Here is a 12,165-nt window from a genome sequence, read left to right as displayed (position 1 = left end):
TTAGGAATCACAAACACATCACATTGCATTACAACCTACGAAAGCAACCGAAAACAGGTAGGTAGGAAAACACGAGCACGCCTGACAGCAAAAGTACACAACAAACAGGAAAGCAAACAAGAAAACAGTCACCAGAAAGCACAAGACAGCATTTCACAAAAAAGCACGAGACAGCATTTAGAGAACAAACATCAAAGATCCTTTACAACTTCCTCGCCCACGCAGTGTGGTAAACCCCAACCAAGCCGGGAACGTGCTCTATGTCTTCAATAAACCCAGTGACAAGGGAGTTGATCTCCTGCTGGGTCATCCCTGTCTCACGGAGCATGGGCTTGAGGCTCTCCGCGAAATCCTTCAGGGCAGCTAAGTACATCCTGCCAACACGCTTCATTACCAGATTATGGTGCCAGTCACCGACGGGGATATGGAACGTCTGGATAGTAGGCACAGTGAACTGATGAGATTGCTGGATGAAACCAGGGATCCTGTCGGCAATGGGAACCAAGTGGCGAAGCTCCAGGGAGCGGTTAACCACCTGAAAGAAGCTTCGCGCATGAGGTGCTTGGCGAGCAAGGTTGAAGGAAGACCCATGGGCAAAGTCGATGGAGCGCCCAATCTCGCCGGAAAAGAATAGACCGCCGGGACGGAGCAACCGAGCAACTTCCCGGAGCAGTTCTGGGTAATCCGTAACCTATTCATGATCAATGAATAAAAGCAACGTGGTGATCAATGAACAACGTACAGCTAGATCGATATTACGAGCATGAATAAAGTCCATAGCTCCATTGTTCCATCTGAAACGTTCGGTGATATCATGGATCTCGAATTGCACATGTCGCAAGGGACGCCTAGTGGCAATCGGAACTGGGCGGAGGGGTAATTTGAAACTATTAATCTTACACGGGTATAAGCAAGCTCACCGATATCAAGCCCGTAGATCTTGACAAGGGGAAATAATCTGGCCATATCCATCGGCCTGCAGGAAGGTTAGCGTAAGAGAAGCACACATCGGAAGTTGATCAATGGATCGCGCACCAACGGCCTGTGCCAGTGCACAAATCGAGCACACGTTTTTGCCTGGAGCGACCGTCGCTGAGTACCTCGGTCACTGGGCCAAGGTAGTGGTATTCGACGGTATCGCGCAAGATTCTATGAAGACTATTCAACCTCTAATGAAAAGTTGGTGATTTTAATTGTATGTGTTGCGTGGCACCTACTGCTTGCTCCGGCCCGTCGACAGGCAATGGATATGGCAAGCTACCATGAGAATGGAAGAGCCTTCCGTCCCTTTCGAAAAAGTGGTCCGGAAAGTCGTATTCTTCGAGTTCTGTCACGTCAGAGGACGCGTCAGAGGCATCGTCTTCATCTGTGAATTGAAGGAATGACGAGTGAGGGAATGCCGCCTAAGGATATAAGCGTTGAACTGACCATGCAGCATATTCTCAGTATACTCGAGGGTCATAAACAAGATATCACAGCGATGAGGACGACTGCGCGACAACTTGATATGATGTGATAGTTGTTGGCAAGACGCCGAAATTGGACCCCGCCGCAATTCCTGAGTTTTATACCGATAGTAACTCAGCGAAACAGGGTAGAAGGCTAAACACGAGGTCAAAAACAAGCGGTCTTTTTGAGTCCAGGTTGAGATGGGAATGGATCCACAATAACGTGTCAGTGTTGGTAAATGGGGAGTGTCAAAAGCTGTATTTGCGAGCTGGTCGGTGGGTTGAAGTCAGGTTGAAGTCAGCGGCTGCCAGGAAGGGAAAAGAAGGTTGGCCAGTTGATGGGGAGTAGAAAGGCCACGCAGGCACGCTCGCTCGAGAGAGGAAAGCAAAGACCGAAGAGCGGCATAGGTGATGCATAAGTATCAGCTGAGGAAAGATGCCAATTTCGAGAGAGGAAAAGACGACAACAACAGTTACGTGATAAGCTGAACCGCCTCAGGTGACCTGCAAAATGGCAAGGGACAATATCAACTTACAGGCAGAAATACCATCTTCGGAGTAGATCTTCAATTGCAATTGATACGGTCACAACAAAAGCGCCTTAGGCCCGTGTCGGACTAGGCTTTCATTACTAAATAACTTGTCATTGGGCAAGTCAATGATGCGCTTCTCACTGTGTAAAAAAAGCCGCCTCATTAGTGGACGGCGCCTACTTCTTGCCCTAGTTTTTGGCAAGCCTGCCGTTGTCCGAGTCGATGCCCAGGGCTACTTTAGCGCCACATGAGAAGCAAATTCACCCCGATTCAGCTTCCTCAGTATTCATGCTGGCCTGGGGATATATATCATTGATGACATGGCTTTTGTCCTACGGTCATTATAACAGAGCATTTTTGGTGAGTCACGATAACATTTGTCTGACAAGCTAAAAGCTGCTGACCGTGAGCATCCCCCACCGGAATGATTCAGTTCGTGGGATTTGCCACTCCCCGAGTTGCCGCATTGCAGCCATACTTGACAGCACACCTGCCAGCAAAGTGCTTGGTTCACGTTATCTGTCGCTTTCTTGACGCGTAACATTTCTTGAAGGCTCCCGTTAATCTGCCAACTGGAACTGGTCAGGCCCATCTAACGGTGGATACTGTTGTTTTGTTTAGGGAGAAAGCTGATGATTTTTTATTTACCTCCGCAGAAGCATCCCCGCGACGCGAGACACCGATCACGTGCATGTCCATGTGGTGTGTTCTGTGCCTTCCATAAAAACGTCCACACAGTAAGTACTAGTGTGCTTCATGCCAGCCATCCCACCATACCATCCCGGTTGGAATTCACTATGCACGATATCAATGCATTTTTCGCTGAGCAAGAACAGCACATGAACCTTCCTGACGAGGACGTGGATGAATATATTCGTGCACGATTGGAAGATTATCATAGGAACAGGTACGCGTGCCATTCAATTGGCTCCCTTCTGCCAGTCCCCCTGAGTAGGATAATTACAGAAGTCATGTTATCGATCACGTTATTCTCGCCCAAGGTCACCCACGCAAAGTTGATACACGCCCTGAACCATTTCTCAATTCTGACAAGAAAGGGGATGAACAGCATATCCCTGACAAAGAAATGCCTATGCAGTACGTCTCACTTACATTCTCACGTAGCTCTTGCGAATCTGAGATCATCATCTGTTCTACAGATTGAAGCGCAAACTCACAAAACCCGAACTTCGAGCTCAGGGGAAGAAGCCAAAGCTATACGAGATTCCCAACGTGACCACGTCAGGAGTACCCATGCTACCTACTGTTTTCTCACGTAGTGACAATGCTGAACATGCTGCAAAGTACGTTGTGTCGACCCTTATCTCAATTTCGGATTAATCAGATCATCCCTCAACTAACACATTTGGACACAGTGCTATAGCTTCTTCAGTCAAGTCACGAAGCAAAGGCAAAGGCGTTAACCAAATTCCGCAACTCACGGCCCGCCGAAATGGGGATGCCCCAGTCGAAACTACATCGTCTTCTCTTATCCGGTATACTAACTGCGGACCGGTCGATGCTTCGTCTATTGCGAACTCTTCGCGAATCCCGAGCTGCAACGTTGAATCAAGCGCTTATGAACATGGGGCAGTCAAGTTACCCGTAGTTGGATCTGGATCTCATATCACGAAGCCCACGATGCACCACGAAGGCAATAGTGACGCCAAACATTTGTCGCCAGCGAGATTGATGCCCCATGATACCACTGCACGAACCCGCAAATCAAGAGTTGCTAAGCTAGTGGCACATGATGCCATCAACGAAGAGCCCACAAATGGCAACAGTCCGGAAGCTCGCATTTTAGATCATAATCACGAGGCATCAGTTGAGAACGAGAAGTTGCAGTCCTTTGCGCCAGAACTTGGCATGCCCAGTCCACAATTAGAGCTACTAGAACCCTCACCCACGAATACCAGCAATATGACGAACCCCAGCAATATCCCCCTTGGAGTATCACGCCACTCGAGTACCCCAGCTTCATTATCATCAGATCCAGGGAGCATTCCACCCTTGTCCAGGGCGACAGTCGTTAAGCATCCAAAGGTCCGGAAGACTGTGAGCAGCTCGAGGAGCAAAGCTAATATTTCAAAGCAAAATAAAGACCAGAAAAATAAAGAAAAATCAGCGCTCGTCACTCCTTTAGAATATGCGCAGAAGTTGAATCTTGACTTGCCAAAGAAGCGCAAGTCTGATTACCTCAAGGGAAAGCAAATATTGTATGTCGGTGGGGACATGCAGTATGCAGGCATCCTGACGCGTGGTCGCATGGACTACGTGAGTTTCCCATGTTTTGCTCACCCTGACCCCCATTACTGGAGACTACTTCCGTATTTCCCGGTCCGCTATTCACGCGTTATCATGTTGTGGCGAAGAAGCTCCGCCTTCAACGCTGACATGCATTACGTATCAATCTACGCGCTGACCGTTGTTTAGTCAATGCCGTTGAGCGATACGTTTCTAACAAAGGTGTTCAGATCATCAAGCATGGTGGCACCTTGGTACCATCGTACGACCCTACTACTGTAACTCACATCGTGACGGATGCGACAACTCGCCCGACCCTGAAAGCCCTCGGACTAAAATCGTTGAAAGAGATCCCTGACAATATCCCAACGGTCACTTGGAGTTGGGTGATATCCGGGTACGGTCGTTTGGGCTATAACAAGCTCAGGGGCAAACACGATGAAGAAGCAAACGATACGAAAGGCAAGGCTAACGCCATAGATGATGATGAAAGTCTTCTCGATTTCGAATTTCTACACGCGGCATTCCCTCAACGCATCCATGCCGGTAGAAGCTGGCAGAAGAGAGGACAGGGAAATTTGGTTCAAACAAAGGTACAAGTAACCGCCTCTACGGACGACCTTGGTGGAGATTTCAGTTACATTTCGTACGTCTGCTGTCAGTTCCACTCCGACCATATTTTTATACCATCCCATTTCTTAGCTCCTTCACTGAAGATCATCTAACTAAAAATCAACAACCCCCAGCGCCAAAGCTAGTGGTTCTTCCTCCTGCACCCCTTACATTTGTTCCCACGGGGAAAGCTTCCAGCACAGCCCATAATAATAATAACCAAAGCAATCACAAGCCACAGTCTAATACAGAAGACCCTCTTGCTGAATTTTACGAGAAAGCGAGGGCTGAACGAGCACAAGCTGTAAGTCGTAACGTCAAACAAAATTTTCTCAACTCAACTATCTCCAGAGAGGTCTTGGACAAAGCGAGACCGACGAGAGCGATCAAGAAGAAGAGTTTTCGAAACCAGCACATGTTCCACGGCGGGTGAGTGGCTATTTTCGAAGGCCCTGAACTAATTTTGAATGTTGTGCTCCTGAAGGGTTTTACATGCGACCGAAAGGAACCTGAGCAGCGCGAATGCATGAATCAAGATATCATTGAAAAGGTTTACATCTACATTTGGGGTTATCTACAACTGATGGAACACACGAACAGCTGGAGGAACTCATGGAGTTGCACAAGGCAAAACTAGGTGAAGATGATCGTTGGCGAGTGTACAGCTACTCGAAATGTACGCAATTTTTGCAGCGGAATTATCAGCGCTGATGACCCTGGTAGGTATTCGTGCCTTGCGCAATTATCCAAAGAAAATCAAATCATTCAATGAGGCCCGGTCAATCACGGGCGTCGGTGAGAAGACTGCCCGAAAGGTGTGTATCCACTGACGCACATTGACGTTACATTCCCATAACACGTTTTGCCAGATCATGGAAATCATCGAAACCGGTGATTTGAGACGCATTGGCTACGAAAAAACGGATGACGTCGAAGCCGTTAACTTATTTCAGGGGATATATGGAGTCGGTATGGAAAGTGTCCGCTCTTCGTTTATCACCTTCTGATCCGTTGGCACAGGCCGACAAATAGCTTATATGTGGTATAATAACGGATGTCGGACGCTAGATGATGTCCGAGCTCGGAAAGGTGGCATTAAATTATCTCGCGCGCAGGAAGTGGGTTTACAATTCTATGATGGTCGGCCCTTCGTGTTCACTCCTATCATTACATGACTGATTTTTTTTTGTCGCCAGATATCAATGATAGAATGCCACGCAGTGAAGCAGAGAGTATCTTCAACTTGATTAGACCCATTGGTAAAGATTTACATTACGGGTTTTCACGATCATTGATGTGATACAAACAGCTCTTGAGCTCGACGAGCACCTTTACATTGATATCATGGGTAGTTTTAGAAGGTTTGTGATGATTTACTTCTGCTTGCCTTACCCTCACGTTCTTCGATAGGGGCAAAGCTACTTGTGGCGACATTGATATCATAGTGACTCGACCAACCTCAGATGGGATAACACATGCAGGTGAACGCTTTTGCCTTCTCATGACTTTGATGTCATTTACGAGGAACATTGACTTAGGTCTTCTTCCGGAGCTGCTTGCCCGTCTGCATGCTGCAAAGATCCTGACAGAGGATTTGGCATTGCCTGATGATTTTTCCGCTCTCGAATTATGTTATCGTGGATTGTGTAAGCGTCCCGAACCGGATGCAAAGCATCGACGCATCGATATCTTATGCGTTCCTTGGGAGAACAGAGGAGCAGCCCTCCTTTACTACACGGTAAGTAACTCGTCTGTCTGCGCTCGATGTTATGACGAGTTCATTTAATTGCAGGGTGACGACATTGTAAGCAATTTGAACAACTGCTATGTGATAAATGATGCAGACATGTGCCGCTACAGTTCAATCGGGCCATGAGAATGAAGGCAAATGTTCTCGGGTATTCTCTCAATCAACGAGGTTTGTATGCAGGCGTGGTTCGAGACCCCCGGAACAGACGTGTCAAGATTTCTGAAGGTGTGTCCTGCAGCTGCAGTTAAGTTTGCCTCATTTTCAATGTCTTTCAAGGCAACATTGTTGCGTCCGAGACAGAAGAAGAAATATTTAAAATTCTAGGTGAGAATCAGCTCACATCGACATCGTACTGATGGCAAACGAAGCTATAGGGGTACCATGGCAGGAGCCGCATGAGCGTGTACGGGGTTGAAGTGATGTAGTTGAGCTCTTGAACTTTACGTCCTGAATGAGGTCGATGAACTTCCATGACTCGTACTCGATGTTGCCAGAAGACGGGTAGTCTTGGGGATCATGGGCAGCATAGACTTCATTATATGCCTTTGACTGGCACTAAGATATAAACAACGAACGATCTTCAAAGGCTTGAACAGATCATAATTCTATCTCAGTGCGGGCTCCGGATCCACAGGACGACAAAGATCGAGGATAGAAGCCGCAGCAAGAACATGCGGAAGAAGGGCAGTGCAATAGGCATATAAGCTGTATCCTTACAGCTTCCATGACCAGATATCCGTACATCCAGTGTTTTCCTTTCGAATCTTCGTGAACGTTGCAGAAGCGGCTTCAAATCGAACAGGTGCCCAATCATTGAAACATCCAGAACGGGTGAATACTAGGCGAAAGGTATGAGACGCGTCCAGTGAATGAGCATTGTATACACTCGAATTAGCAACATGTCATACAGAAATGTAGCATTCGATAAGAAAGATACCTGACTCGGATGTTGAATTGACGTTGATTTTTCTTTGTGTATCTAATCGCAGTGGATTCTGAATTTTTGGAAAATGTAGTCATGGTGAAACATGTGAATCAGAGAACCATTTTACCAAGGCTTCACCCTGAATGGGTACGAGCTGACCTAAAATAGTGCGACTGCATAACTTAAGCACACTGGCTTACTAGAGTTCCCATAATCTGTGCGATACAGAGTACTGAGTTGTCTGACGGGGTAGATGCTTCTCATGCGAGCAGCGGCATAAGTTCTTCAAGTTAGAAAACACATGATTCCGGCTCAAATTTGGACACAATCATGATGGTAGCATCGTGAAGTTGTTGATCAGCCAACTTGTGCACTGTGCACTAGTTCACTCATTATGTGCTTTCACTGAAGACTTGGTTGATAATAGTGCCACCGCACAGTCTGCATGGTCAACATGATAAGAATACCCGAAGCGCTAAGGTTGGATACTATCTCCCGCTAGTGACAGAAAGAACGGACTTGGTCAGTCGTTTGAAAATATGGACCTCTCTCGCTGCCCAGATGAACCACGATATGAACACGGTAACGACCACGCACCCGCTGACGATTGATGCCAGCATGGCCGTCGTTGTAAATTTGAAGACGTTGTACAGAAGGCCGATTGCGAAGTAGATCATCCTGGTGAAGGGCACGTTAATCAATTTCTCTGGTTAGATAATATCGATCCACATACCCCCACATAAGCATCGCATACGGGAGACTGTGAACAGTAGCGAGGGCTTTCACTCCAAAAAACGTGCCTGTCAAATTCGACAGAACTTCAGCCTAAGCAAACTAGTTAGTGTAGCAGAAATGGAAGTAGGGGCGACGGCTTGCCGCTTTGTCGGCTGATTCAAACCCGTATCTCTGGTTCTGACGCGCCAGAAGGACCGATGCAATCAAGGAGCCGGTGATGAAGATGATAGAGAGATAGGTAGCAATGATTCCAATCGACTGTGACTGGCTAATGTTCATGTTCGGCACTGCAAGGAAACTGACGTCTACGGCTAACATGACGGTTGACTGGGAGAAATCAAATCATGAAGCCGAATGGCAACTTGAAGATACTCACGTATATGGTGATCCCAGTCCACTCCGCCATGAGTTTTGTGTTGAAGTCTTTCCATCGCGGCGTGTTGATGCACTCATCCACCCATACCCTTCGAATATCGTTCAAGTGCGCTTGCGGTGCCCAAAAAAGCATGGCTTCGAAAACAAGAGAAAAAGGTGCGATCAGTGGATGAAAGCCTGTATCCTCTTCATACACGGATCTGTCAGCATCGAGTCGAGCACAAGGTAGGCCGCAGAAGTTGAAAAACTTGGCTCTATCTTCAGAATGAATGAATAACCTGAACCCGGCGGTGAAGTGGAGAACGTACAGAAATACTGCATGAATCTAGCTATTGATAAAATAATGAAAGTCAAAGGAGATTGCACCGTGTGCATAGGCTTTTCTTACCAATGATGCAAGTGGAATGAGGAAAATCCTTTTCCTTAGCGTTCTCTGGAATTGCGTGATTTCAATTATGAACGGTTCTAAAGAAGTTTTTGTACCTTGGAGGTGGTTGATCAGCTCCAGAATTCTGGAGAGTTCATCTGCATCAAAAGGCGATAAGGACATGTCTGAAGTGATTATCTCTGAAATGTCATGTTCAAAACAACTGAAGGCTAATGACAGGCGATCACTACCTGCACTCGCATGCATAACGACCTCTCTCAGTTCTTTGAGAAGCTTGACTCGATCCATCTGGTGGTTCGGGTAGCGTTCGCAGTGCGTCCTGCTCGTCTCAGGCGTTGACTGTCATACGGGATCTCGAAGCACATTGGAATTAAAATGATGGGAGAAGTCACTGAAACTTACACGATTGCAAATGACACACCAGTATTCGGACTCCAAGGCAAACCCTGCTCGCCAAGTTCATATCAGTGTGATCAAAGTTCAGCATAACGCACGAATGTGGCTCGGATCATCGACGCCCCGGAGCCCGCTAAAAATGTTCACTGTCGTTTCGTGGCTAGTATCGTGCAGCCAAAAGAGAGTTCGAGTTGCGTGGTCGACGAAGTAATATTGACAGGTTATTTCGTCTTCAGTCGGCCATAATTGCACAACAAGCTCAATGTCTTCGGCTTCGGAACTCGTTGATTTCGCGCGTGCCATATCGTATAGCCCATCTACGCATCCAGCGAGCAGGTGAAACGTAGTTTCATCCATGATGGCCTCAGTGAATGTTTTCTAAGACAATACGGTCAGTGGCCCATGAAACACCTGTATTTCCTTCATGATTGGACTTACTCGAGTCATATTGTATAAATACAATGCGCCTTCAGGATGTATGTATGACTTCCAATCACCATCCAACCATGGACATGACCTGCATGGTTTATCATCCCATTCAGATACTGTCTGGCTAATGCACTCACTTATTCGGGAAGTGCCTCATGAGTGCTGGAATGTGATCGCACTCATGGGCCTTATCTCTGGAGAGTGATTGCTCAAGATTATCCACTAGTATCGTCAAGGTGCTGCACGTACACAAGAGGACGATTATCATATCGCAAAACATCATTCGCAGCAAATGGTACAAAACGGAGAGTGGTGCCGGGAGCGTCGGAAGGAATCGCAACATTAACTTCTGGGGGCGAAGAAGTGTAAGACAGGATAACTCGCGCAGGAATGTATGGAACAGGCATAGAGTATGGAGGTGTTGAAGACGACGCCGCGTCTTGAATACCACTTGATGTACTAGTTGGGTTTATTTGGCGGTGAAGCGGCAATGGCAAGGTAGCCTGTGAACATCGTGCACTGAAAGCCCCGGGACAGCATGAATCTGCAGTGGAAGACTTTGCGCCAGTACTGTGTCCAGGTAAAGCGCGAGCCTTGGTGGCACAACACCGCAAGAAAGACACAAGGATACGGAGTCGCTGAACAGATGAATGTGCGAGCACCGCCAAGACTTGCCATAGACGTCTTAAAAGCTTGTGGATTAGCCCCGTGTTCGACATGTTTCGTCCTCGTCGTTTGCTGTTCAACTTGGGCGCTAGCCTCCCAGACCTAGAAGTGTAGGAGAATAGCGATTCCGAATCTGAAGAAAGGTCGAGCGCTTAATGGAATCTAGGTACGTATTACATAAACACTGTCGTGGTTTCAGTGGAATTCATATCAGTCCAGCTTCATCTGACCCGAAAGTTGTTGATGTGATCTGACAGGTTGGGATAGACCGAGCGTTAGCTCGGGAGGGCGGGCTAACTGCTTCAAATTCGACCATGTCGAACGACTCTTTGAGTAAACCACGAAACGATTGTGCATTAAAAACTTCGATAAGAACAATCAATTAAAAGGAGAAACTACAGAATATGAACTGAGGGTGCGAAGACGAAAAAAGGAGTGGCCAGTGGGTGGGTCGAAAGAAAGCTGTAGGTGCGAGTGAGGAGTTGCGAGGTACGACGCACTCGACGTGGCACGTGGTGGAGGAAGAAGAAAACGACCATAGGAAGCGAACAGCGAGTTCGCTCAGCTGGACTCGTGATGCCAGTTCATTCCGGCAGGCTACACCACCTGGCACTTATACAAGCACTGGAGTTAGCGACGTTATTTTCGGCTGACGGAGCTCGACAATCTGATGTGCGAGTGAGTACAGAGTTCTAGAAGTTTGATGGCATACCGCTTCCTCTCCAAAGTTCAAGGCGAAAAATATGAAAGCAACAGCAGAAGCGACAGCATATGACCAAGTGGCAGTGTCCGAGAAGATGGCATGAATTTCTCGAAGTTTCGGTGATAACGACGGAATGCCAATCAAAAAGAATGCCATGTCATAGAAGAGCCAGGGAGCAGAAAGAACGTAGACAGAAGGCTTTAAGCGGAACATCGTATATCAAACGAAAGATGAATACAGCGCTGAGAACATATAGCTGGATGTCGTTCTGGTAGTTTTGAACAGTGAGCAAAGTCATCTTGAGAACAAACGTGAGCTCATGGATGAAGATCAAGAATTAAAGGTCTTACCTGGCCGAGAGTAATGATGATATTATACGACGGCCAGCCTCCAATTCGTCGAGCCAGCATGTTCTGGATAGACTCCCAGTGCGAGGAAGTGTGACCGGTTGCACTGGACAGTTTGTCTCGTCTCACACATTCGAAGAAAGCCTCCTCAGACTTGACGAGGCACTTCGCAATAGAGAGTTCGCCCTATGGCATATGCCGGTACTCCGCTCATGGCGACTTCACGCAGGACATTCGGGTGATTGGTGGTTCGGGTAGCATTCGCAGTGCGTCCTGCTCGTCTCAGGCGTTGACTGTCATACATGATCTGGAAGCACATTGTAATTAAAATGATGAGAGAAGTCATTGAAACTTACACGATTGCAAATGACACACCAGTATTCGGACTCCAAGGCAAACCCTGCTCGCCAAGTTCATATCAGTGTGATCAAAGTTCAGCACAACGGACGAATGTGGCTCGGATCATCGACGCCCCGGAGCCTGCTAAAAATGTTCGCTGTCGTTTCGTGGCTAGTATCATGCAGCCAAAAGAGAGTTCGAGCTGCGTGGTCGACGAAGTAATATTGACAGAAGTTATTTCGCTTTCAATCGGTTATAGTTGCACAACAAGC

At 47.3% G+C, this 12,165-nt stretch overlaps 4 protein-coding genes across 4 annotated transcripts; 1 reads left to right on the top strand and 3 right to left on the bottom strand.

Annotated features, from left to right (window-relative positions):
- F5147DRAFT_671404 (S-adenosyl-L-methionine-dependent methyltransferase) lies at positions 1 to 1,758 on the bottom strand. The gene is made up of 6 exons (XM_041435590.1): positions 1,429 to 1,758; positions 1,218 to 1,366; positions 1,036 to 1,169; positions 921 to 976; positions 743 to 864; positions 1 to 691 (listed from the first exon to the last, which is right to left on the bottom strand). Exons 1-6 carry the CDS (start codon positions 1,460 to 1,462, stop codon positions 203 to 205), a joined length of 984 nt encoding a protein of 327 aa, XP_041298032.1. The 5' UTR covers positions 1,463 to 1,758; the 3' UTR covers positions 1 to 202.
- Positions 1,759 to 3,904: 2,146 nt separating this feature from the next.
- F5147DRAFT_567216 (uncharacterized protein) lies at positions 3,905 to 7,005 on the top strand (the record flags this gene model as incomplete). The annotated part of the gene is made up of 17 exons (XM_041430839.1): positions 3,905 to 4,258; positions 4,459 to 4,885; positions 4,975 to 5,156; positions 5,213 to 5,269; positions 5,325 to 5,390; positions 5,441 to 5,516; positions 5,564 to 5,655; positions 5,710 to 5,809; positions 5,861 to 5,980; positions 6,037 to 6,099; positions 6,150 to 6,201; positions 6,251 to 6,321; positions 6,379 to 6,578; positions 6,633 to 6,644; positions 6,701 to 6,815; positions 6,867 to 6,914; positions 6,965 to 7,005. 17 exons carry the CDS (start codon positions 3,905 to 3,907, stop codon positions 7,003 to 7,005), a joined length of 2,076 nt encoding a protein of 691 aa, XP_041298031.1.
- Positions 7,006 to 7,918: 913 nt separating this feature from the next.
- Positions 7,919 to 10,628, bottom strand: F5147DRAFT_627914 (uncharacterized protein). Its single transcript, XM_041432727.1, has 13 exons — positions 10,088 to 10,628; positions 9,976 to 10,032; positions 9,848 to 9,926; positions 9,508 to 9,787; positions 9,435 to 9,459; positions 9,244 to 9,332; positions 9,109 to 9,192; positions 9,014 to 9,058; positions 8,934 to 8,954; positions 8,627 to 8,883; positions 8,392 to 8,577; positions 8,249 to 8,340; positions 7,919 to 8,193 (listed from the first exon to the last, which is right to left on the bottom strand). Exons 1-13 carry the CDS (start codon positions 10,555 to 10,557, stop codon positions 8,004 to 8,006), a joined length of 1,875 nt encoding a protein of 624 aa, XP_041298030.1. The 5' UTR covers positions 10,558 to 10,628; the 3' UTR covers positions 7,919 to 8,003.
- A 280-nt stretch (positions 10,629 to 10,908) lies between these two features.
- Positions 10,909 to 11,723, bottom strand: F5147DRAFT_302223 (uncharacterized protein). The gene is made up of 3 exons (XM_041429112.1): positions 11,558 to 11,723; positions 11,217 to 11,505; positions 10,909 to 11,171 (listed from the first exon to the last, which is right to left on the bottom strand). The coding sequence occupies exons 2-3, from the start codon at positions 11,418 to 11,420 to the stop codon at positions 11,118 to 11,120; spliced, it is 258 nt and encodes an 85-aa protein (XP_041298029.1). The 5' UTR covers positions 11,421 to 11,505; positions 11,558 to 11,723; the 3' UTR covers positions 10,909 to 11,117.
- Positions 11,724 to 12,165: the final 442 nt, after the last annotated feature.

Source organism: Suillus discolor, assembly GCF_016758755.1.
Source record: "Suillus discolor strain FC423 chromosome Unknown F5147scaffold_5, whole genome shotgun sequence".
NCBI classification, from domain to species: domain Eukaryota; kingdom Fungi; phylum Basidiomycota; class Agaricomycetes; order Boletales; family Suillaceae; genus Suillus; species Suillus discolor.
Note: the sequence above shows the minus strand (reverse complement) of the source record. Positions and strands in the feature narration are given on the sequence as shown.